The 24416-nt window shown below is 33.7% G+C and overlaps 1 protein-coding gene and 1 long non-coding RNA gene across 6 annotated transcripts in view; one reads left to right on the forward strand and one right to left on the reverse strand.

The window, feature by feature from the left end:
* Window positions 1-24416, forward strand: part of LOC147907071 (zwei Ig domain protein zig-8) — an 84193-nt gene that overhangs the window by 42963 nt on the left and 16814 nt on the right. Inside the window, exons 5-6 of one of the 5 annotated variants that reach the window (XM_087414317.1) lie at window positions 230-363; window positions 12127-12145. The exons of 2 other annotated variants lie outside the window; for them this stretch is intronic. In XM_087414317.1, the coding sequence (XP_087270443.1) occupies window positions 230-330 (101 nt within the window). In that variant the 3' untranslated portion in view covers window positions 331-363; window positions 12127-12145. Of the gene's footprint in view, window positions 1-229; window positions 11106-12126; window positions 12259-24416 lie in introns of those variants that run through there. 2 more of the 5 variants (XM_087414314.1, XM_087414316.1) reach the window with 2 other exon arrangements.
* Window positions 1-24416, reverse strand: part of LOC147907072 (uncharacterized) — a 296973-nt gene that overhangs the window by 38646 nt on the left and 233911 nt on the right. The window lies entirely within an intron of this gene.

Genomic DNA, 24416 nt, shown 5'->3' on the forward strand with positions numbered 1-24416 from the left:
ATTTACTAAAACACAATCCAGCAAGAAAACAAGCATCGCAAACTTAACTCACTACAGCTACGCAGCTATATTATGTGTGAAAACTAACTTCATCGGGATCCAATTTTCTATATGATTAGTATGGAGTTCTTTTTAGATGCTTCCATAAAACCTTTCCGTGTAGAAACGTTAAAATGAGATTTCAGCGCTAAGACACCGCTGTCTTAACCAGGATGTCTTTGTATTACAGGCGAGCGACCAGAAGCGATGCAGACGGGGACCGCGGGGCCGATATTGTCCTCGAGTTGTCTATTGGTATCCCTCATCATTTTGTACATATCCTCGGTGTAAACGAAAATGAAAACAGCGCCAACGGCCGAAGCGGTACGTTCTCTCTATCTACGCGAACGCGTTTTCACGTGCGTCCGCTCAGCAGACGTGATCGCGGGACAATCGCAATTTATACGGGACATAAAAAGATTCCGTGAATAGACTGAGATAGAGTGTGTTCAGTTGGCACGTTGCGCATAATTCACGATGCTTTTACCAGAGGAGGGAAAACTGCCAATCAAGAAAAAAATAGCGATTCCTCTTGTAAGTAGCAGCCCTCGGTTAATTGATTATTACTCCTTACAAAAGGCATCGTGAATTATAATTTATTAGCGAATACGCCAGATTATGTGATGCGTATTATATAACCAGAAAATGCAAGACACATGAACGTTCACGAATACATGCTCCTATAAATCTGATCCTCCTATTCCCTGACATTGGACGGGACGATGGTATTGAGTTGTTGCTCATCAATCCTATTAAGAAAATGAAGAACACTTACTTCGTTCATCACTGATTATTGACCTCGCGCTGATCTGCATCAGAATTTAAGACGAAAAACTTGATAATGCGCGTACTTCCGTCATTTCGGCCGCGATGAAATCGCACACGTTCCCAACGCGAACGCAATCACGTTCAGTGAGGGAGAGTTGTATCTTTCGGTAAAGAAGGTACTTAGTTAAGCAAACGTCGATGCTAATGCCGGAAGCGCGGGTGCTTCGCGGTAGATCTGGTGCACGAAATCCGCCCTCCTTCGCCCACAAACGGACGAGAAGAACGCCACCGAGAGGTCGCGGATCTCCCCTTTCCATCCCCCCACGATAATCCAGGTAATCCGCATCGCGAGAAACCGATTTACGAGAAGCGTTAAGGCGAGGAGCGATTGCCTTACGGTTTACGCTTTACGAGCAGTCGAATCATGGGAATGCAAGCTACGTGGATGGGATTCAATGGAAAATAAAACGTGACTGGAGTGCTCGATCCGGCAATTTTCCGTATTTCATAAAATTGCCGGCGTGATAATCGGCTGCGCGCTACTCACATACTCTCCGAGATGCTATCTTCAATCCTGGCGACGTTTCTCGCGATAAATTTCACTGCGATTTGCCGAGTTGGCAACTCGGACTCGGATCGTTCTCTCTCTCTCCGTGATTAGTTTTATATTGCGTTTGGAAATACCTCAAATTTTGACACTTCTCCAAAATCGTGTATTTCAATGTTATAAATCGCATAACCATTTTATAGGATTTTGTACTGTAAGTGATTTGAGAATTGATCGGTTTTATAATCCTTTTTTGTAATATTTCGCTTTATATCCGCAAAAAAATGCTCACATTCTGATTTCTCTTCTTTTCTAATAGCACTGTATAATTTCATAGATTTATGTATCAAATAACTGAATAAATGTTTTACTTTTTGTTCTCTGTATAATATTTTTGACATATACTGTTTATCCAATTTTAATTATGATTTAAAGCAGGCCTATCCAGTTTGAGCTCCAGATTCAGTGTGAATAAGATTTCAGGGACTCTAAAGTGTTGCTCAAATGCGTATCAATACTTTATAGTCTCCGAAATCTTATTCACATTGAATTTTTTTGTGTTGATGGCTTTGCGTTTTAGCTTCGGAGCTCAAATTGGACAGGCTTAGTTTAAAATCTTTCATTTCTTCATATCATGCTTTATTATCGTATTATATTTTAATACTTTTTATCAAACTGGTAAAGCGTAAATAAAATCGAAACATTTTTATTTTCGTGTTTTTTCAAAGAATTTAATTTATTAATTATTTCGTGACATTTACTATTGTTCATTTTTAGCCATTATCCTTTTTATTTTTTTTTTGTTTTTTGTCAAAAACAAAGTATTTTGACATTTATTCAGAAAATATATATGTATCGTCGCTAAATTAAAAAATTTTTAATTAAACAGTTAGAAATATTATTTATTTTTACCGCAGCATATTTCATAACAAAACTTTAAAATTGATATTAATGACTTTACGTAAATTTTGACATATGCAAGATTGAACGAAATATTGATTTTATGTTGTTCGCTTTGTAAATATAATACGTAGTCACTCTCAAATCAATTATATCAATTATAATTATTGATCAGATACACGCATTAGATAGTACTAAGCAATTAATTTGCACAATTATAACCGCGTAAATGTTATATTAAATACATTTCTATACGTAGAAATTTCAGAAAATATTCAGTTTAAATTGCTATACCAAAGTATGAATTTTAAGACAGAGTGCATTCACATATCGTGAAAAATGCATCGAAATTTGTGCTCATTCGATTCATGATTGAATTATAACGGCATCGAAATTCAATAATTGAATGCAATCAGCATAAACTAATTGTAAGCTTAAGTAGTCTATTGTTACGCACTTGGATTATGGCCTAATTTTCTATCGTTCATGATTAGCCGTTAATTAACGCAGTGTTCAACAGTACAGAGGTAAATGTAAAATAAATTGTCGAAATACATTCTAAAACGGAATTTCCTGTTGAAAACATAAAATTAACCGATGTTAATGATTTAATATGAAACACGAAGGACATACGTATTTTTTACTAATTTCCAAACAAATGCAAGAAACATAAATTAATATTTTTTTTATTTTAAGCATTAAGATACAGCTCAGAGGCTTTTTTACTAACTTAGTCATGTATTCATGGTCTTATGACACTGTTCATTTTATGTGTCTTTAACAAATATGTTTTCTTGCACATACTATTATTGTGACAAATATCAGTGATCGAATTGGTTAAGACTCGTCATGGAATATAAAGAAGTCGAAATTTGCGATCCTGGTTGAATATATGATATTTTTCGCAATAATTATTTACAGCTTTTTATAATACTTATCGATATCACATATAATTTTTTGCAATTTTTTAAAATGCTTATTAACACCAATAAATCGTTTGCCAATTTAATGTATGATATTACTATCCCAGTTCAGTTTAGGATTACGTTTCAAGACTGAAAATAATTTCAGCAATTTGCAGAACTGATTATGTATATAAATTTATATCAAAATATATTTAAATACTAAGATCCAACTCAAACGGATAAATTTTTTCATTACTTAGTTATATTTAAAATATTAGATAAATCCTTTTATTAACAGGATATCTATTATCTTGTTTCCTTATAATATAAATTTTATATATTTTTATTAATAAATATAAAAAAATGTTTTATGAAAAAAAAACACGTATAGAAAAACTATTTTAAGAATACTTATTTGATATGTGTATAATGTACATATTGTGTGCATAAAAAAAAATCAAATTTAGATGTTAGGAATTATTTATTGTATTATTACCTGATTGTTTCAGTGCAATTAATATACAAAAAATAATTAGAACGTGATGATTGACGTAACGCGTGATTATACATCAATGCAGAGTGATTACGAAAAAGAGATAATAATGTTCGTAGCAGACGCGCGTGTGAAAGTTAATTTTACAATTGCAAATAAATGCGAATAAAATGGTTGGATAATCGAATCGGAACTCACGGCAATTTAATACAATAATCGCCAGTGATTATTGCGAGCCGCGCATAAATAATCATTCTGTCAATATAAATGAGCGCTTTAAATTTTGACCATTGATTAGACCAGAAGAATCGTATACGTCATACAATTATCTTTCTCGATGTATTTTTACCTCCAATTTACAATCAGTGTTCTGCCCATTTAGTTTTATATTCAATAATTGCCACGTTGTATTTTATTGTCTAGGAATAAAACAAAACAATACACGAAAATGCACACATACATATATACACTTTAAAAAGTTTGTTAGAAGAACGCAATTCCACTAACATTATTATAATTTTTGTAATTTGTGCTAAATGCAATAATTAAATGCTGCTTGCATAATGATATTTCATTAATACGTTGTTATTCTTGTAATAGCTATCTTATTACGTAACATTCTTGACGATTCGGGCTGGATTACCAAGGAGATCGTAAAAAACGATATCTTTTTATATTTCGACTTTAATTATACGCTTAAACTATGCTGTAAATTGTTGCTTTAATTAAATTCACAGAGGGAGGATTATACGAGAGATTCACGAGATCAGCGCACGGAAACGGAGCAATGGTATCAATGTAACGGTATCGGCGATAGTTTTCACGTATTGTTTCGTTACTAGAGAGTGGTTGATCAAACGCCGAGCATTCCTGTCGCCATTTGTCCCATCTAACGATTATATCGCTGAACTAACGGTAGAATCGAGATAGTGATACGGACAAACAGAGCGCGATAGGCAGAGACAGAAAGACGGACGCACGGAGAGAGATTTCACTGTGCGCAAAATATAGACCACACACAGACACACACATACACAAACACATATATGGACACAAATCAACATGACGTGCGTGTTAACGCGTTTGTTGGACACATGTTGAATTCGCCGATCTGTGAAGTACAAATACACCGACGACATCTCAGGCACACGCTTTCTATGCAACTACATACGGATTACGTCTAATGACGATCTTAATCAATGACAAATACATCGGTTCAACCTGTTTCGCCCGTTCAAAAGCGAGCGCCCGCGATCGCGACGTAATCGGCGTTAGCATTGGCGCGTACCAAACGCGAATTTGTACATAATGTCTGTATAATAATTTGCGCGACGTCACACTTACGCCTTGCGCCTTTCCGCATGGAGGAACTTTGATGCTCGAGCCGATATCTCGTCTTCTCGCTCTTTTTGATGCATCCGAGACGAATGTGACGTGGAAGAATCATAGATCTAAATTCGTAACGAGAGAGAGAGAGAGAGAGAGAGAGAGAGAGAGAGAGAGAGAGAGAGAGAGAGAATTTCACTTTCTATTTGTGTGTGTTTCGATGTGATATCCTGCCAGATAGCACTGACCAGCAACGATTGGCCTCCCTTCCTGATCGGAAAAAGCTTCGCTTCCCGCGGAAAATGCATTTTCTACCAATTTATTTTAGTTTAAGTTTTAGTTTTAGCGTAGATTGTTTTTTCGTTATAAAACGAACAGGTTCGTACAAACGTACATACCTCCTACATATTTATTATTTTGAAATGTGACTTTTTTTAGATAGAACAGAACTTTTTTTTGCAAAATGATTTGATATTGACAACAACATGTCACAGATGTCAGAAATCAATTTTATTCTCTTTAAAATATATTGCTAAAAAAAGTTTAAAAGTGTTCTTTTTTTATATGTGTTCTTTTTTATGTCATTATTGAGAATTAATTGATAAGACAATCGTTTGAAAGTAACATATTTTATTCTAAGAGAATATTATCGAAAAATCAAGATGTGTAACAAAAAATATTTTGTAGATATTTTTTAAGATTTTTAATGCAAGCACTATAATCGTGTATTTTGATTTTTATATATAGTTTAATTTTTTATAAAAATGCGTTTCCAATTCTTATCCTGTCATCAATTATTTTATTATTGTGAAATTTAAGTTTCTTTGTAAAACTATATGTTTCGAATATGTACTTTATTCAAATGTCCAAGAATATCCCGTAATATCTGATTTATTCTCGGCTATGCTATCGAGCAAATAAGTTGCTTTCCAATTACACACCAATGAAATTGAGTTTAAAGTGAGCTGAGTATTTCATACTTGAATTAATGTGGTCACTACTGCTTACTTTGGTAAAAAGTTATTACATGAAAACACAGGTTCATAACTTCATTTTTCAAAAGTGAATTTACGAGGTTCACAATCAGTAAAGCATGCATGATCTTGATCTTGTGCAGATTGTAGGTAAAAATTCAGTTGAATCTCACTTGTCAGAATGAGAAAAGGAGTGCGTATTCAACTGAGTTATGACGTTACAAGTGAGAATCGGTGTAAATGGAAAGCAACTATATATTGAAAAGGTACAACATATGAATGCAACAGAGCACATGATGGAAATATACCACTCATTTACTTGTCGATGCATTTACTTTGCTAACATCGGCAGAAACGTCGAAATCGCGAAGATCGCCTGGAAAAGCCGATAAGAAAAATTGTCAATTGCCCGGCCAGTGCGATCGGACAGTATCGGAAGTATCGCTCGGGTCACTCGCGCTCGACGAGATGAAGTCGCTTGTATCTTCGCGCTCCTATGTGGTCCTGATATATTGGCATGGTGGATGCTCCCACCTGGTCCAATAGAACTTCCCGGGGCGGCACGGATAGTCGCTTGTCAGAAGCGATTTAAGTAACGCGATGAGTCGAGAGAGAAGCGATGTGAAGAAAGGCAGAAACACGTATTGCCACGACCGTCCAGAAAAGTAGAATCTTGAAAGACACGTGTATATTTATATTTTCTTATCCATTTGTTAGAATTTTGTAAGAAACAGATTTTATATTACAACTATTAAAATTTGTTAAATTTTTATGATTAGATTGCGAGAAGTTTTTAAAGAATTTTACAAGTATTTTTAGAATAATTAGCGCGGAATAAAGTTAAGTTTTTTCTTCAACGTGCATACGCACGTTTTCATATTTTTTGTTGCTTAATGTAAGAAAAATCTTCTCAGAAAAGTAGGATCTTCAAATTAAAACGCGTGAATACTGCTTATATATTCTTATCTATTTGTTATTATTTTATAAGACGTATATACATTTTATCAAAAATTTTATATTACAACTGTTAGTTTGTTAAATTTTTACAATTAGATTAATTTTCGAAGATCGAATTTTCGAAGAATTTCACGTTTTTAAAATAATGATGCTGAAAAACGCGTATTAAGATCGAGTGTCTTTTCTTTGTATGTACTTGCATAATATACATGCACGATCGCTTTTGTATTTTTCGTCGCTTAATATAAGCAAAATCTTTCTCTCATTCTGCTCTATTTACATAACTAAAATAACCAAACCATCTCAGTAGGAAGACTTACTACAAAGTCACGCGAACTTTCGCAATGAATACATTTACTAAACTAAGAAAAATTTCTGATTGAAACAACCAACTGATGAACAAACCAGAAGATTCTGATCATATTAATCAGAATTCCGGTTATCTTGATTAGAACTGTAACATATTCAAAATTCTGAGAATTTCTTTTTGTCCATTTTCAACCAGAATTTCAATTAAAACAATCAGACTCTTTCCAGTGCACAATTATAATTAACAGTGTAATGTAATCTTTCAATGTATTTTGCAAAGCGATTTTCTGATGGCAAATTCGGTCATTTGCACTATATTGAAATTAATATATATTAAAAAGGTTGCTTTATATAAAGCATCTGTATCTAAATGCAGTGGCATTTAATCAACTAATTCAATTAACTTTGACAATGAAGTAATACATGTATATTTTGTTAAACGTGACAATATCATTATTGGGTATTTAATTCTCGACTATAGCAACGGGTCTATTTGGATTCATCTGGATCATTCATCTGGACTCCAAGAGAAAATTTTTGGGCAATTATATAATTTGTACGATTAATGAGATTTTAAATTATAGATAAAAAAAGTTAAACCTTCTTCTATATCAATCATCGTACTGAGAAAGAATAATAATTTAATGTACAGCAACTTTTATTATGCACTAATCTAGTGCAATGCAAATGAAGAAGTGTAGATCGAATTCGCTATGAGTTATTCGTATATTTTCTTGGCATTATTCCCCTTGTATGTCGTGCTAAAAAAAAAAGAAGGGTCAATAAAGAGGTGAAAAAAAGAGGTCATAAAGGAATCTCGAGCCACTCGGCGCCTTGCCACATGACGGCAAAAGGAGCTCATAATTCCGAGAGAAGAGCGCGGGTGGAAAAGATAATATTTCGAAAGTTCTCTCGAGGGGCGAACTTGCTAGAGTCACGCTTACACGTGTGGTTCGGTGGTGGAATATACGGCTCTCGAAGACAATGAGAAGTTGGGTGAAAAATAATTGCGCGGGCGGGCGGGCGGGTACAAGCGTCGAGGCCGAAACAAAAGTTTGCAGGCATTTTTCTTTCTTTTCGGCGGAAACTGGGTGTAAGAGATAGGAAGCGCGCCGTTGAGTCGCGGAACCAAGTCCGCAATGCGTGCCGCATCGATTTTCTCGTTACCGGGCGGACGTTGGGAGGCGTATCGATGACCCTGGTTGTTCCGGTTAAATACAAGATGTTCGCAAACGCGTACACTTCAGAAACACAACAGAAACACTTCAGTCAATCTATAGTTGATTTGTTCACAAATGCGCAAAAAATATGCATAAAAAGATAGAGATACAGTTAAACGATGTCTAGATGATAAACAATTAATGAGTGAAATGCAAATAAATTATTTAACCTCGTGGTTTGAAATTCTACACGTACTGACACGTTTCCGTGATTATCAAACAGATACGCCGCGAGTGATTCGAAAATAAAGTGAACACATTATATTATTCTAATTTCCAATTGCATTTACACGAACCAAAATAAATGTAGCCTTTGAAATTCAGTATTATGTTAAATGTTGATATCCTATTACGATTCATTCCATTCGATCAATAGTGCTATTTAAATTCACGCCCCTTCTGGCTAATGGATAATGCTCGTTTGAAATCGCATTTGATCAGAAAAGCTCGTTTAAAATCACATTTGATCAGAAAAGCTCCATCTAATGAAGATTAATTGAAGGACAATAGTTTGTACACAGATTTATACTTTATTATTGTTTAATGTTTTTACATATATATGTGTGTATATATATATATATACTAGTTGTCGTATTATAAATTTTAAGATACGTTAATATGAATTAAGAAGATACTATTTAGCTGTAATTAAGTGACGTACAAATAATATTAATATTGATTCTATTTCCTTTATTACAATTTACAATAAATGATAAATTAACACAAGGCCTTTTATAAAATATATGTAATGTTTAAAAATGTTAATTCTATACAAAAATTCTACTAAATTTAGGTAATAATCCATTGGTATTCTTTTCGATGATAGCTTCAATAGCTTGTGATAATATTCCTCCTATTTCTTTACAATGTAACTTCGATTCCTTTAGGGCAATTAACTGGGCTATATGTCCGTGGTGGATTTGAAATCAAACACGATTTCACGCGAGCCATTACGTGGCATTCATCATCTTCCAAAATGTAACTCGGGCACAATTATTGTCCGATTCGAGCAAAACCATCGGCAACTGCAATGACGCCAAGCTCGGGTCGCCCACCTCTCTCTCCCTTCCTAATATTACTCCCTAATAATACGAATTATTGGATGAAACACCCGTTTTATTATGCGGCGTGTATACACGCGAGCGAAATCCCTGTCGACCGCGACCGAGTGTCGTGACCGAATATCGTACCAGGCATCGCGTGGCTTTGCGCAAAAGTTGATCTACAAATGAAAATGAAAGGAATTTAAACTGAAGTCACTCACTATCAAATAACATAGAAGAATAATGTTCAATTTTTTCTTTAATCTTTCAATTTCTTGTAATTATACAAGGTGCCTATTTCAATCGCAATCTCTATTACTTTATAAATTATGTTTCTATATCGAAAACATGGGAATTTATTATTTTGCAGTATTCTCTCTCAAATTTTTTTTACATTGCATTTTTTTATTAAATTAGTAAAATCAGAAATATGTTTGTATATAAATAAAATTAATCTAAAATTAAAGAATATAATTTTATCTGTTTTCTCTCCCGAAGCTCAATTTGCTGATAATTTCTTCAATGAATTTCTTGAAATGTCTAAGTGTCTCGAGATTTCGTTGACAAAAGATCGACAAAAGATCTGACTCAAGAATTTGTAGTGAATAGAATCCAGGGGAATTTTTTCTGTAATGCATAAAATAGAAGCAGTCACGTTCTGAATTTCTGACTCCGTAAAATGAGATGAACGCAGCATCATTGCCCGTCCGACGCCCGAATTCGGAAAGATGAAACGAATTCGAATTTCGTTCATTCCACGTGGCTGGTCGGAGTCGAGAATTGAATTCTAGGCGCGATTGAAATCCAATTCGAAGTCCGTGGTTGTCCGCGAGCCCTCTCCCACATCCTCATCCTGATCTCCAAACTCGGTGGGAAACTTCACGCCGTAGTCAATGCGATCGTTTCCTTCCCTGCCTCTTCACTTTCAAACTATCTTTTTCTCGACATTGATGAATACAATCTCGATCTTTTTTTTCAAATACTGGAAAAGCTCTCGAATTCTGGTACGATCCAATGGAGGCAGGTGCTTGCTTTTTTTTTGGTATACAATATGCTTTGTTACTAGAAGACGGTCAAAAGAAAACTTTCAGCGCTACGAAAAGTGCAATTTTCAATTTTTTATTTTTAGGAAATAGAAACTTTTAGCAACGAAGCGTCGCTCGTCTCTCTCGACTCGTCCGCGGCGCTACGCTCAATTTATGCGTCGCGCATATAACTGCGGACACAAGCGCACGCGAAATTTCGCGACAGCGACAGGTGATAGACGCCGAGAGAAATTAATCATTAATTAGATCGTGAATTAAATGTCGGCGAGAATGCGCTCCGACGACAGTGCGACGGAACTGAAACTCGACGAGCCGTAGATCCTAATCGACGATTTTGCTAAGCGCAAGCGTAAGAGATTAAGATGAAAAAAAAAAGTGAACGCAGAAGAAGAAATCCGTAATCGCAGTGATATCGTTAGAATAGATAGGTATATTATTGTACATACTATGATATTACGATGTTTACTAAATAAAAATGTTGAAAGGAAGTGGAATGGTGGCCTGCTCTTTTGGGCGGAGCTTGTAGAGCCGCATGTACATAACGTATCCTACAAAATAAATGCTCCCTCTGATAAGTCTTCATCAATCTCTTCATTGACGGAATGTTATTAATTCTGTTTCACGATAAATACACAGTTTACCGTTTTTTACAATCTATTATAATTTACAATCCATGCCTTATTTAAAAATTTTGCGATAAACTCTTTTTTAAACCTATTAATTCTCCAGAGCTAACAATCTCTTGGAACATTCAATTCATATTCTTTAGGTTACATCTATAAAAAAAGAAGATTAATGAGGGGTTTTTGGATCTCCTACTAATTTTAATTAAATAATTTTTTGTATTATATAATCATTAGAGTATCAAAAAAAATCATTATCAGAAAAAAATCTCAACTCATAAAGCCCTAATTAATTATTAATTCAGTATCATTTTGTTTAAAAAAATTGTTTAACAGAAATCTATAGGGAGTCCACAAACAGTCTTTTTGACTCTCCTCCTTTGAATTGTTTTTATTAAAACAAACTAATGTTGGTATTAATATTCATGAGTTATGTAATTTTGGTTCATTGAAATGAATTGTCTTTTAATCAACATAAATTAAGTGGGTCTCACAAACTCAGTGTCAGTAACTGTGTTACAAATTTTGATGTCAGCTCCGGAAGATTAAACTAAGAAAACAAATATTTAAAGCATCCTTTAATGAAAAAAATTAGAAACTTTTTTCATTAGATTTACTTTTATTACATAGATGTATATACTAATGTTTAATATATAATAATTACTTGCAATACTAGCAGTATTCTTTCATTATTATTTATATTAAATTAATAATTTGAGATTTATTCAATATTCTTTTCATGTAAATACGCGACAAAGAAGCGACAGAAGTTTGTTACAAAAGTGATATCGTAACACCTTTGGAGACGATCGGTTTGAGAGGTTTCCTTTGTTAGAATCTTCACCTTTGAGGACATCTTAACGCAGTCGCGAAAACGACCGGATTCTCCGAGAAATCCTTTTGCGTCTTCAGATCCGCGTCTTCTTTATCCCCGACAGCTGGAAATCTTTTATCAAGAATGCTCCTCTTTCGCCAGTGATAAGTAAGGAGCTTCAAGGGACTCCGTCAAGCGGTATCTCCAACACCATTTCGCCAGGCAGCCGTACTCGAAAAACACTGGATAGCGAATTAAGGCCGTGGAAAAGTAAACGCGGACATCAAAATCCAGGTAAAGCTCCCACGCATTATTCATGTATCCGTCGTAGTGACGCTCTTTCTTTTGACTCTTTACTTACTCGAATATACTAACAGTCAAATGCATGGAAAGCTGATTCTTTGTACAATTGAGAGCATTAACGTCATTCGGAATGCCCGCATCCACAAAAGGATTTTATAGTGGGATCCATCGATTTTCTTCGTTCCTTCATAAAATAAAACAATTGAGAGTTGTACCATTAATTGCGCGAGCGAAAAAGAAAAAAATAAAAAGATAAAAAGAACAAAATCTAAATAAAAAATCCTCTTTAAAGAAATTTGACTGTAAAACGAAAATATTTTGCAATGAAGTTGAATAATTTGATAAACGTTCAAAGAAACGTATGTAGACAATACATAGAAAAGGAAATTTAATTTAATAATTTCCGAAAATATTAATTAATGTTATTAGACACTGGAGGTGGTGCAGTATTTACAAAGCTTTGTACAAATAGAGAGACCAATTATTTTTTGGCATATTATTTCTCCACTAATTCATTTAGTACACAAAGAAACAAAAGAGGGGTAAAATATAAAGTTTCTGGGAAATGTTTGTGCAATTAAATCGCAAAGATTCTCAGGAAATTAAATGATATAAATGATATCTCATGGGAATATATAAATAATAAAACTCCGGGATGTGAGTATCCTCCTTTGATGCAAGAAAAATTCAAACGATATGAAACACCCGTCATCTGCTAATTGAGGTCGTTCCGAGAGAAGTGTTCAAACGGCATATTGAATGCAAAATACGTTTCGCAATTCCTTTGCAAACGGTTTATTTTTCCCTTTAAAGGGCAACTTATTACTTGCTTTAAATTAACTTTTGTTCAAAAGGTTTGTCATTATTGATTTTTCAAACGTAGCAGAAATAAATCAACATTACCGATAAATAAGAAGGAAAAACGCGGCGTAAAAGGTGAATAAACGTATTGCAGGAACTTTTAATATTTCGCAACAAAAAACGCTCGAACTTTTTCTCGTTTTATTAGTTCTCGTTTGTCAGGAAATTTTCCCGAGCTAATTTAGTTCTTCCGTGAAAACGAGTGACTACGTTGCGAACAAAAGCGCATTTTACATACGATTGACATAATCGTTGCCCTTTTCCAGCAATTTTCATCAGCGGAATCGATATATAACTGTAAGATTATGGAAATTGAATATTTAACTACTACAGTACAGTTCGCCAAGTTTTAATAACCGCGCACTGGCATTGCTCCAAATTAAGGGTAACTGGTCACTGGTGGGACATCTTCCTAAAAAGTTTTTGTCGCACTGAAAATTTCAGCGCTTGTTGCACTCCTCTTTATCAAAAAAAGAGAAAAAAAAGTAAGCATACCGAATGCTGCAATTTATACATTAAAATTTTATGAACAGTGTTATAAAAAGTTACTCATATCTACCACAAATACTGTAACGAAAATTCGATAATTTGAATATATAAAATTGTTTAATTTCTTGTCCATTATTTTACACACACACACACACGCATGCACATATTGTACATAAATTTATTTAATTAATAAAATAAGGTTTATAAAAATGGGTACTTTTTATCTATTAAATTTAAATGTAAGATATAAATTGTACAAACGATATCGATACAATTACCAATACAATTATCGATATTGAAAGCTTATAGAATATTAAAGATATAAAATGGAATATTATTCATTCTTTTTTCTGTTAATATAACATAATCTTATTTTGCTCGTCGTTGCATCTTCTCTCAGTATTCATTAGTACTCCAGTTTATCTACCCCTGTCTTGTTGTCTTACATTTCACAAACATCCTCAATTTCTCTCCCAATTTGCGAGAGACAGCCAAATCGGCTGCGATCAATCACTTTACACTCATCCACTTGTAGATGCTCGACTCAACGAAACGCAACGCGATATCCCTTTACAGTTAATGAGCGTCTACCCGAAGCTTCCTAACAGTGTGTCGAGTTTTAACATATCTCAGAAACCAAAGTGATAGACGTTTCTTCACAGTGAAACACCTAAGAAGCGAACTCGCGAGGTGCCACGTTGTTTTGTGAATTCCGCTGGTAAAGTGCTTATGTTCCAGACACGATGGGGACATGGCAATTCGCCGAATGCGCCACAAAGGCGTGCGGCGAGTTCTGAATGTGCGGATGTAACACGAAATACAACCGCGAAAATTATTACATAGCCAGCCAACTATAACAACGAGACAAAGCAAACATAGAGTGGCACGTGCCTTTAGGCAATCACTTTAGAGCGTACTACAAAACGAAAAAGATATTAAACGTGACGTGCTACTAATTGCATTAAAGTAGCATTTCCATAAATCGGCCCATTTTACAATTGTACTACAATTATACTAAAAAGAAGAAACTATGTCTCAATTGTAAGAAGTACGACAATATGATTTAACAAACCAGAAATTGCATATTCTTTTAATTTTTTGAAATAATCACATTTTTTAAATATAATATTTAAAAAATATAAAGAAATGTGTATTATTAAAAAATTGTAAAAAGATTGTGTTTAATGAGCAATTAATTCTTTGACGTTTTAAAAATATGCACTTGATATAATGATTTGCTATAATAATATTGTCATTATAATATCATTTTATCGTGTTATTAACTTGATATTCCAATGCTCGGTCGCTCAACTTATCGGCTCATTAACTTGCTATACCAATAATCTTATCCTCAGGCAGCTCTCCGAAATTCCGCATAATTTATTGCAGCAAGGAAGAATTAATAAAATCAATTTCATGAAAATCAATATTTCAGTTGACTAGAGGAGAATAGAAAAATTTATATCAAACAGTAAACACAATTATTACCTTTTAATATGATGTGTAATGAAATAATCTGTCGTAAAGTATCTTATAACGACAACATGATGACACTAATGATAATAATCGCGTTAAGATTATATACATAATACTATTATAATACTATTATAACAACAATTATATAGTAATAAGAATAATATTCATTTATTATTCATTCAATATGGATCTTCCAAGAATGTCATTAAATTAAAAATATTCTACCAACGTAAAACTAGTGTTTTAATTCCTTTTTTACTCTTGAGATTCTTCTCAATGAAAAAATTCTCTGAGCTTCCTCGAGTTTTTCGAACTTTCTGAAAAAGCAGATTCTAATGCAGCGAATCGATTTTCCAGTGCAAAGGCACCCTCAACAATATGCGTTCCACTGCGGGATTATCTTCCCCTCCTCCCCGCTTCCTCTTTTAGTTAATGCAAAAAAACTTCAATTATACATGGAGAATAGCAACATCGGAAATGCAATGTTCGATCAAGACGATAATACGCATACGTTTGATCGTAATCTTCTTCATTCAGACGATTTTATCGCTTTGCGACGCGGCGGTTGAAGAACGAGGATACGCTTGTCCCAGTTTCGCGGTTAACTACGAATATCAATCCAACGTGGTAGAAGCAACGTTACCACGACGCTCCATTTCGCGTACATGCTTCGAATATCTCGCTATTTGCGCTTCGGACTTTACGGCTCCCGTGTGAAACGGTCGGAGCTAAGGACACAAGGAAAGAAAAGAGACGAAAGGCGTTGGCGCGCGGACAGTGCACGAAGAGTTAAACAGAGAGGTGGATACTAACGTCGCTGTAAAACGGCACGTTTGTACTCGCAGAGATGTATGACCAAAAGAGAGAGAGAAAAAGAAAGAAAAAACGAAAGGAAGGGTGAAGCGAGATAGAGAGAGAATGTGGACGTGCACGAGAATCGGTTAGAAAAGAGCGAAAGGAGTCGAAAAGGGAAGAGAAGAGAGGTTGGATGGAACGGGCTAACGTTTTATAGCCCAGTCTAGATGGTCCGGAACGTGGGGAGAGAAATAAAAAGGATAGGGAAACTCTATGTCGGGACCGCGCTCGTCCTAGACGCCTGTTGTGCAGATACGCTTTTTCCATTAAAATCCGTTCCTAACACCCCCACGGGCAGAATGTACTCTGGGATGAGGGTGACACATACAATCCGAGGTATGTGAACAGGGGCGGGTGCTCACGCACCCGCGATAAACTTGTGATAGTTAACCGACCGAGATTCTCGTTCCGTCGTTGGGGAGCCGTACGATTTATCGCAACGAAGATACAGTTCGTAGAAAAGTGTCCCGATTTGGCGACGTGAGCAGAAGCGGAACATATACGATGAGAAAATTCACCGCGATATGATCACAAGCTGATTAGGCCGTTAGCAAGGAAACTTTAGCTCCCAAGACTTCCACTTCATTAACCCGAATGCGACGCGGCGCCGCGTTTGCATAAGTTCCCTTAACGAAACTATTAAAATCATTTCACTTCTCTTTCGCGTCTCCCAGTGAAGAGATGTATTCGTTCCAAATCTTCAACGCCACTTAATTGCCTTAATTTGGAGTCTCTCGAGGCTGTGATACATGTGTACGAAATTGCGATGCTTTTCTGCTTCGCAGCAGCGAGCGTACGAGCACGCGTTGCAAAAAATTTGATAAGATCAGCATGTTAGCTCATTTCAAGTAGATATTTGTATAACGTGATTAAATAATTTACATATTTTAACATTATTACTTTTAAGTTTTATGTTACTTGCGAAAAATCTCATCTCGTATTTTAGCTACAATGAAAAAGCAATAAAAGAGCAAAGTCCTTGAATATTATAACGACGATCACATTCTTTTCTCGTAAATTAATCATTTTTCAGAGTTCTTGTTACGTTCTTAAAAAAGTAATACTTAACATTTTAATTCTTAAATTACACATATTATATCCATACACAAATTTAATCTTAGTATACACGATTGACTAATTTCTTTTCATGTCCTGTGCATTTCTTTTTTTGGAAATTTTAGCATTTAGCTATATAACGATCTCTATCAAACTTTTTTTTAATATACAACTTTACAAATATTTTCTAAAGATGTTAAAGTATATTAAAACATACTTAATAATTTTTGTATATTTAATAAATTAATCTGATGCACAGATGACCCGTCACGTGTAATAAAGAACTGGAAAATTATTATGTGTACTAAGGTTTAGAATAAACTGGAATATAACTATAGTTTTTTAAAATGCAAAAAAACATACTTTTATTTTTATTTTTATGTTATATAAAAATATTACATAACATTCACACAAAACTGTTGTTTCGAATAGTAATATGCACATAAACTACTGTAAATATTGATTATTTTTTAGAATAACAAAAATGCACTATTTAGCAAATGTTGGAGAAATTGCATGGCATTTTTTCGTATAGCCATAATACCCGAGTTTATCTCAATATTCGTCTCTCGCAATATAGTAATATTTAACAGTATTATTTTTATGTTTGCAAAAAGTCTCATCTCGTGTGCTTTAACTAAATGTAAAAAAAAACAAATATAAAAAGGCAAAATCTTTGAATGTTATAACGGCGCTTAAATTTTTTTTATCAAGAATTAATTTTGCAGAGCTTTTAACTTTATTCTTAATGGTAATATACTATTAACGCTTTATATCTACAGCATATTGTATCCATGCGAATTTGTTGTAATATTCGTCTCTCACAGTTATGGTAATATTTAATAGTATTAGCTTTATGTTGCTTGCAAAAAGTCTCATCTCGTGTTTTAGCTAAATATAAAAGTGTAAAAAGGCAAATTTGAATGTTACATAACGACGCTAAATTTTTTTTCTCGAAAATTAATGATTTTGCAGAGTTTTTTAATACTCTTAGTAGTAACATATGTAGGTACTATTAATAACACTTTAATTTTTAATGATCTGCCAACAATGTTGCACTTTCAAGGAACGTCGATTATTTGATTGTGAATTCTAGTAGATAAATTTAAATCTGTAAAAAATAAGTAAAATACAATTCAACTTTTATATGAAAGTAAAAATTCGTTATTAAAACTTTCATAAACACGTAAGAATTTTTTCAAATTTTTGTACAGTCCAAAACAATAAAAATCTGCATTGAAGAGATTAAATTATAAGTATATTATATTCACATGTGTACTTTGTTTTAATATCTGTCTCTTACAGTTAAAGTAATAATTATATTTCGCATGACGTAATTATGCTATTGAATTAAAGTGGACAAAACTTGAAACCAAGCGTAAGTAGAAACAATTATTTATAACGAGTAGCTGAATCTAAACAGGACATACAAAAGCAATATCACGGAGAATAGTTTATAACCCTGCCGCACTAAACCGCTATAGCTTTCTCGTATATACCGTCACTGCCCGTTTCATAGATGAACGTTTACGTGTACCTATCCTATATCTCATTCTCTACGCTTGCGGCATTACTGATAGGCTATAAATAAATAATGCTATATAAGTGATATGATAGAGATAAATGGACAAGGATGAAATAGACTCACGAAAACAGCAATGAAAGTAGATCGATTCAAGTCGTAAAATGGCATATGTGATTCAAATTGACTTTTTAGATTGAACCTTGATGGCCAGCTATCATCATAAACGATTATATCGGTGGCAGTATTATTATTTAGTATTCTTTTATCGATTACCTTTTCAAAATTTCTTTATTAATTTAACAACAGTTGCAATTTACTTATTTTTTTTTAATGTACACTGAAAACGTATATTAAATTTTGATAAATCATTTGTTTGATAATGCTAACTGCATATTTACTAAATATAAAGATACATTTATTTGACAAGAATCATTTGGTTTAGCTATCATTTTTTTTATTGAATAAATATTTATTTACTGTAAATAAATATTTAGTTGATACTATTCAAATAAATATTAATTAAAATTTAGTATATTTTTTTTCAACGTATAAAATCTTAAGAAATTCTAACCAACGATATATATATTGTACTACGCAAAAAAATTAAAGGGGAACACCTAATCTCAAAAATAAGTAAATTTTCAGAAGAATGTAACTTCGTTAAAAATGATTATAACGATTTTTAAAAAAGCATTTTAAAACTTGAAATATCTACTTTCAAGATCGGTAATTAATATTTCAATCAGATTAATTTTTTATGAATCTACGAACAGAAATGGGTATCCGTCAACTCTAAAAATTTTGTACAAACTTTATAAAGGTCTATGGCGTGAAATAAAAATCGCACTCAAATTTGGTTTACAGCAACCGAAAGCGGGGGTCTTTATTTTCAATTTGCTTTTTTATTGAACGTTGTACGATTTTTTTTCAACAAATTATTCAACATTGAAGCAAAAATGATTTTATTTCAATGTTGAATAATTCGTTGCAAAAAAATCATACAATTCGAAATATCAATTATCTTGAAAGCAGATATTTCAAACTTTAAAATGCTTTTCTAAAAATCTCATTATGATCATTTTTGATGAAGAGAGTTACACTCTTTTGAATATTTATCTATTTTTGAGAAGGAGTCGGATTAGGTGTCCCCCTTTAATTTTTTTGCGTAGTGTATATAATACTATTCAGAAAAAAACAAGTAATTTAAAAAATCGATATTAATTTTTTTATCAGCGTTTTTTGTTGCTGATGTAAAGATCATTGTATTGTATAAGAAAACACAATTTTATCTTATACTTATTATCCCACTTAAAATATAAATAAGCCGACAAACTCGAGTCGCAGATGTAATTCAGTTACACAAGTTCGATAATTTCACTTGGTTGCATAGAGTTTGGTTCACCCAAGTCTGCGAATCATAATAAAGTGACTATTTATGGTGTAAGAGAGTCTCATGTAGAACCGCCAATTCTCTCTCTCTCTCTCTCTCTCTCTCTCTCTCTCTCTCTCTCTCTCTCTCTCTCTCTCTCTCTCTCTCTCGGAACAAAAGGTTATTAGATCCTGACGATTTCGCTGGCGGGATCGGTTACGAGAAGCTTACAGATCCTTAGGCGATCTGGCGAAAACAAAGTTTCGCTGGGAACTTCGAGGGAAGCAGATATCATCTCCGGTACGTCACATCATGAGTGCTTCGAGAACGTCGGGGATAATTAGAGTTCCTGGAATAGGATAATCACTCTGGGGTGATGATTTACCGAGAGGCAACAGTGCGATATTGTTTCAGCAATAAGTGATTCGTCACATGGTAACAGCTACGAATATGTACTTTATCATCGATTATGAGACGTTACAGCTTCTCTCAAATTAGAGCGTTGCGGACGGGATATTCGTCTGTAATGTCGAACATCTTGATCAGCTTTCGGTATAACATATACGTACAGGTGAATATGTATGAACAGTGCAATAGTTCCCCACGTAGTTGCAGATGGGAGCAATTTATACAGTTATTGTGCCACTGATATTTCCAAGAGTCTGAGAGATAGAGAATTGTACGATGCACATCATGATACTGGATGAGTTTCGCGTTTTACATATATCGGAAATGCAACACAGTAAGCACATTATTATAGCTTACGAGAAAATAAAGAAAGTTCAATAAATCTTTCTCCTTAAAATTACATCTTAAATTAATTCTTCGATGCTCCAACATGGCATAACTGGCTTTTTTCAATGCTTTTTCCATTGCTCATAATTTTTTTATTAATAAAAATACATTTGCTTCGTATTGTTACGTTCCTTAATAACCAACGTTCGATTAAAAAAACTTTTTTTTTACAATATCTTTCTATCTGTTATAATTTACGGATTTGACACAATATTGACACAATATCTCAACTATTATTGAGATAGCTAAAAGCAGAAATGTTTAACTTTATTCGCCCCCTCCCCCTTAATCTTAAATTCACGAAGAATTATATTGATCTAATAAAATTTTGCTGATTTCTGTGTCTAACCCTTTTCACTTTTATATTTATTTTTACAATATTTTCATCTTTGCGCTGATAGCTCAAAGCGGAAAATGTTCATGATCACCACACATTGTGCTTATGTGAAGTTTTATTAAAAACTTTATTGTAAATTATTTATACATCACTAATTGCATTTTGATTCTTACAATCCTATCTCTAATTTTTTATTATTTTTATAAGTTATAAGCAATCGAATTAATTGAGTATGCCGAGTTAATTATGACCTTTTTGTTCGACAGATTAATTTAAATATAGATTTTGTTCTAATCTTCAAGTTTGCGGATGTGATTCTCAAGTACTCCGTGAAAAAAGATCAAAGCAAAACAGATTGCTTCTACTTCGGAGCTGTCAAGACTCCTTTGTTCTAACGTGGTTGTAAGACGTAAACCTTGCTCTATGTATTTCGGGTTTCTCTCGATAACTTCCGGCATGTCTTGTTGCGCTGGCTGGTGACGACGTGCTGCGGGATTCCTCCTGATGACGCTCGGCGACGGTTGCGTCTCCAAGTCTCGAAGTACACGCCAGAACTTTGTTTCGACGGGTCGACCGAGGAGGAGCCATAACGTCGCGTGTAAGCGAGCCACAAGAGAACGGGGGTCGTCAGGATCTAATAACCTTTTGTCGGATGGCCGGATGGAAACTCGCGCAGTTACACGACGTCGACGTCGTGCCATGTTACCATGTAAATGGACGTCTGAATGTCCTTGGCAGGGATAAACGAGTCTGTAGCCCGACTATATATGTAATTGACGACAAGTTCGGTGCCATCGATCCAACCGGCAAAAGCAGGGCGGATACTTTCTTTGAACCGTTACCGGGAGAACTCCTGATTATCTCTTAAATTCGAGGACAACCTAACGATTGATATATCCCATCTTTTCGCGAAGTGAACTTTTTCATCCTTCATTCACTTCTACTTACAATCGTGCGCATTAACACCTCATTTGTCTCTCGTAAAATGGACATCGCCGATAATCGTAGATATGGAATATATAGATTCTGACTTTCTTGATCATAATGGATAATTTACTCGAATTGTTTAATATTTGAGACAAATTTTTATAAGAATAAATTAAATCGTATATTATAAAATATATTATTAATTATATAAAAATATATATTCATGTCTTTATGAAGAAATTGAACGGTTAATTTACTTTATAAAACGATGAATGTCATTTAATGTCTAAGAAAATACATCAATGCCTAAGAAAATAAAATTAACGAAACAACGTATAAAGTAAAATATATCTATCAAGATAATAGATACACCATTCTACTTCAACGGCGAAATGGCCAGTTACATTAACATTTCGACGGAATCGATCGTTCACACAGACATGTACGCACACGATCTATTTCCATTAAACGTCATGTTTCACATAACGTATCCATCGTATGTGTCAATAGAAGATCTAAGCGCTATTTCAGAATTGTCGAATCGAAACGTCGACTTCGCGAAATTATTATCTAAAGGACGTGGCACGATTGGAAAATAAAGCCTTGAAACCGTTCAAATGATGCATTGGCGTCAATAGATTTGCAAGCAATTTCCCATTTATTTCCTATGATTTTCTTATCTCGAAGAAGGATGAGAATATCATCACAACGAAGCTTATATAACTTACATAACTTACTTGAGTCACTACATATAAGTATATAAAAGATACGTGAAATGGCAAGAGTCCATCCAAATAATATAAATAGGTTACCGTAACTTAATGTTTCATGACGTTTAATTTTATTTTTAAAAAAGGTAAAAATATAATATGAATTATATTCAAGGAATATTAAAAAATACGTTTTACTTGAAGAAAAAAAATTACATGCAAAATGGCGAAAGATATTTCATAAAATACATCGCCAAATATTAATTATATAATTAATTATATATGTAATAATTATATATTTTTTTTAGATAAAAATTTAGATAATCATACGGTTTATCATGACATAAGAATGTGTTGATTGAATTTGTGTTAGATGGTTTCTAATCTTCTCCCGCGAGTCGACCTGCAGTTTTCGACCTAGCAGATCATCCCGTGCTAATCTCTACATATCCTGTAATGCGCCGTTAGAACTCAGCGAGTAAATTTCAGTCCCGGGCCAATTGTTCATGGTTGATTTGAATCGTTAATTGGGTACGCTTATCGTCTCACGTGCACATTGCCCACCTAACGTTCTTGCGCGCTGGTGCATGCCACGTATACACGAATAACTTAATCACGCAAATTTGATTTTCATCTTTGTTATAAAATGCTTTTTTTGTCTACAGGTAAGCAAGGCATTTGAGCCTGTCTTATTAACAATATTACAAAGCAGTTCTTTATTGAAAAAGTTTTAGTTTAATAAAAATGTTATGTTTAATCTTCTCATTAAAATTATTTTATAACTCAAAGAAGATATTAACGATAAAGATCTACATAATTAACTTCGAGAAACATCTGCTGCTAATTACTGCTTATCTAATCATCATCTTCAATACAATTAGTCAATCTTTGTTTTTATTTTCTGTTCTAAATAAGAACAGAATATGATGTAATAATGTTCTAATAACATTAAAAAAGGAAAGAACTTTTTTAAAAAATGTTCTTGCATAATAATTTAAAATCTTTCTTTATATTTTCCTACTAAAATTTTTAAATATAATTAGCCGCATATATATTTTTATTAGCCATAGTTTATAATATAAAGTTAAATTATATATACATCTATATTCTTTTATGGTTTATTCTTTTTATCACAACTATCTTTTATTCTGATTTTGTTGTATTTACAAGAATAATGTATAAGAAATGCTGAATACAATCATTTCAATGAACTTAATACGTTAATTACATAAAAAGTTAATTTTCTATGATTACTATAAAGTTTAAGAGTATCTTTCTGACAACTTCATGGCTTAATTCCGTCGTTTGCAGCAAAACGATCCGGCTACTAAATCGTCATAAGCGCATTGCGCGCAATCTCAATCCCCCGTTATAACGCTCTCGCGTTTGAATTGTCGACTGTATGGAATACGTAACCGACAGCCTGTGTCGCCAATGTAGCTTTATATGGTAGTTTTGTGCTCAAGCAGGAAGGATACGGAGGGTGATGGATAGAAGCACGGCGTCCCATAGCTAACGCGGAATCACTTCCGGATAATCCAGCGTACTTGATTGGACGCCCCACTCTGCAGATTGATTGTTATACAAGTAGTGTTATTGAAAGCGTGATGAAAATTTAATGGGAAATAGATCGTCAGAAATATTAGTCTTCCGAGTATAAGCGCGACACTTTGTGTCGCGAATTTTCTTTCGCTTTAGCTTGCATTTAAAATTACAAAGTCGATTACAAAGACAATTACGAGGACACTT

This window comes from Acromyrmex echinatior, chromosome 16, assembly GCF_024713525.1.
Source record: "Acromyrmex echinatior isolate Ae372 chromosome 16, ASM2471352v2, whole genome shotgun sequence".
In the NCBI taxonomy this organism is placed as follows: Eukaryota; Metazoa; Arthropoda; class Insecta; order Hymenoptera; family Formicidae; genus Acromyrmex; species Acromyrmex echinatior.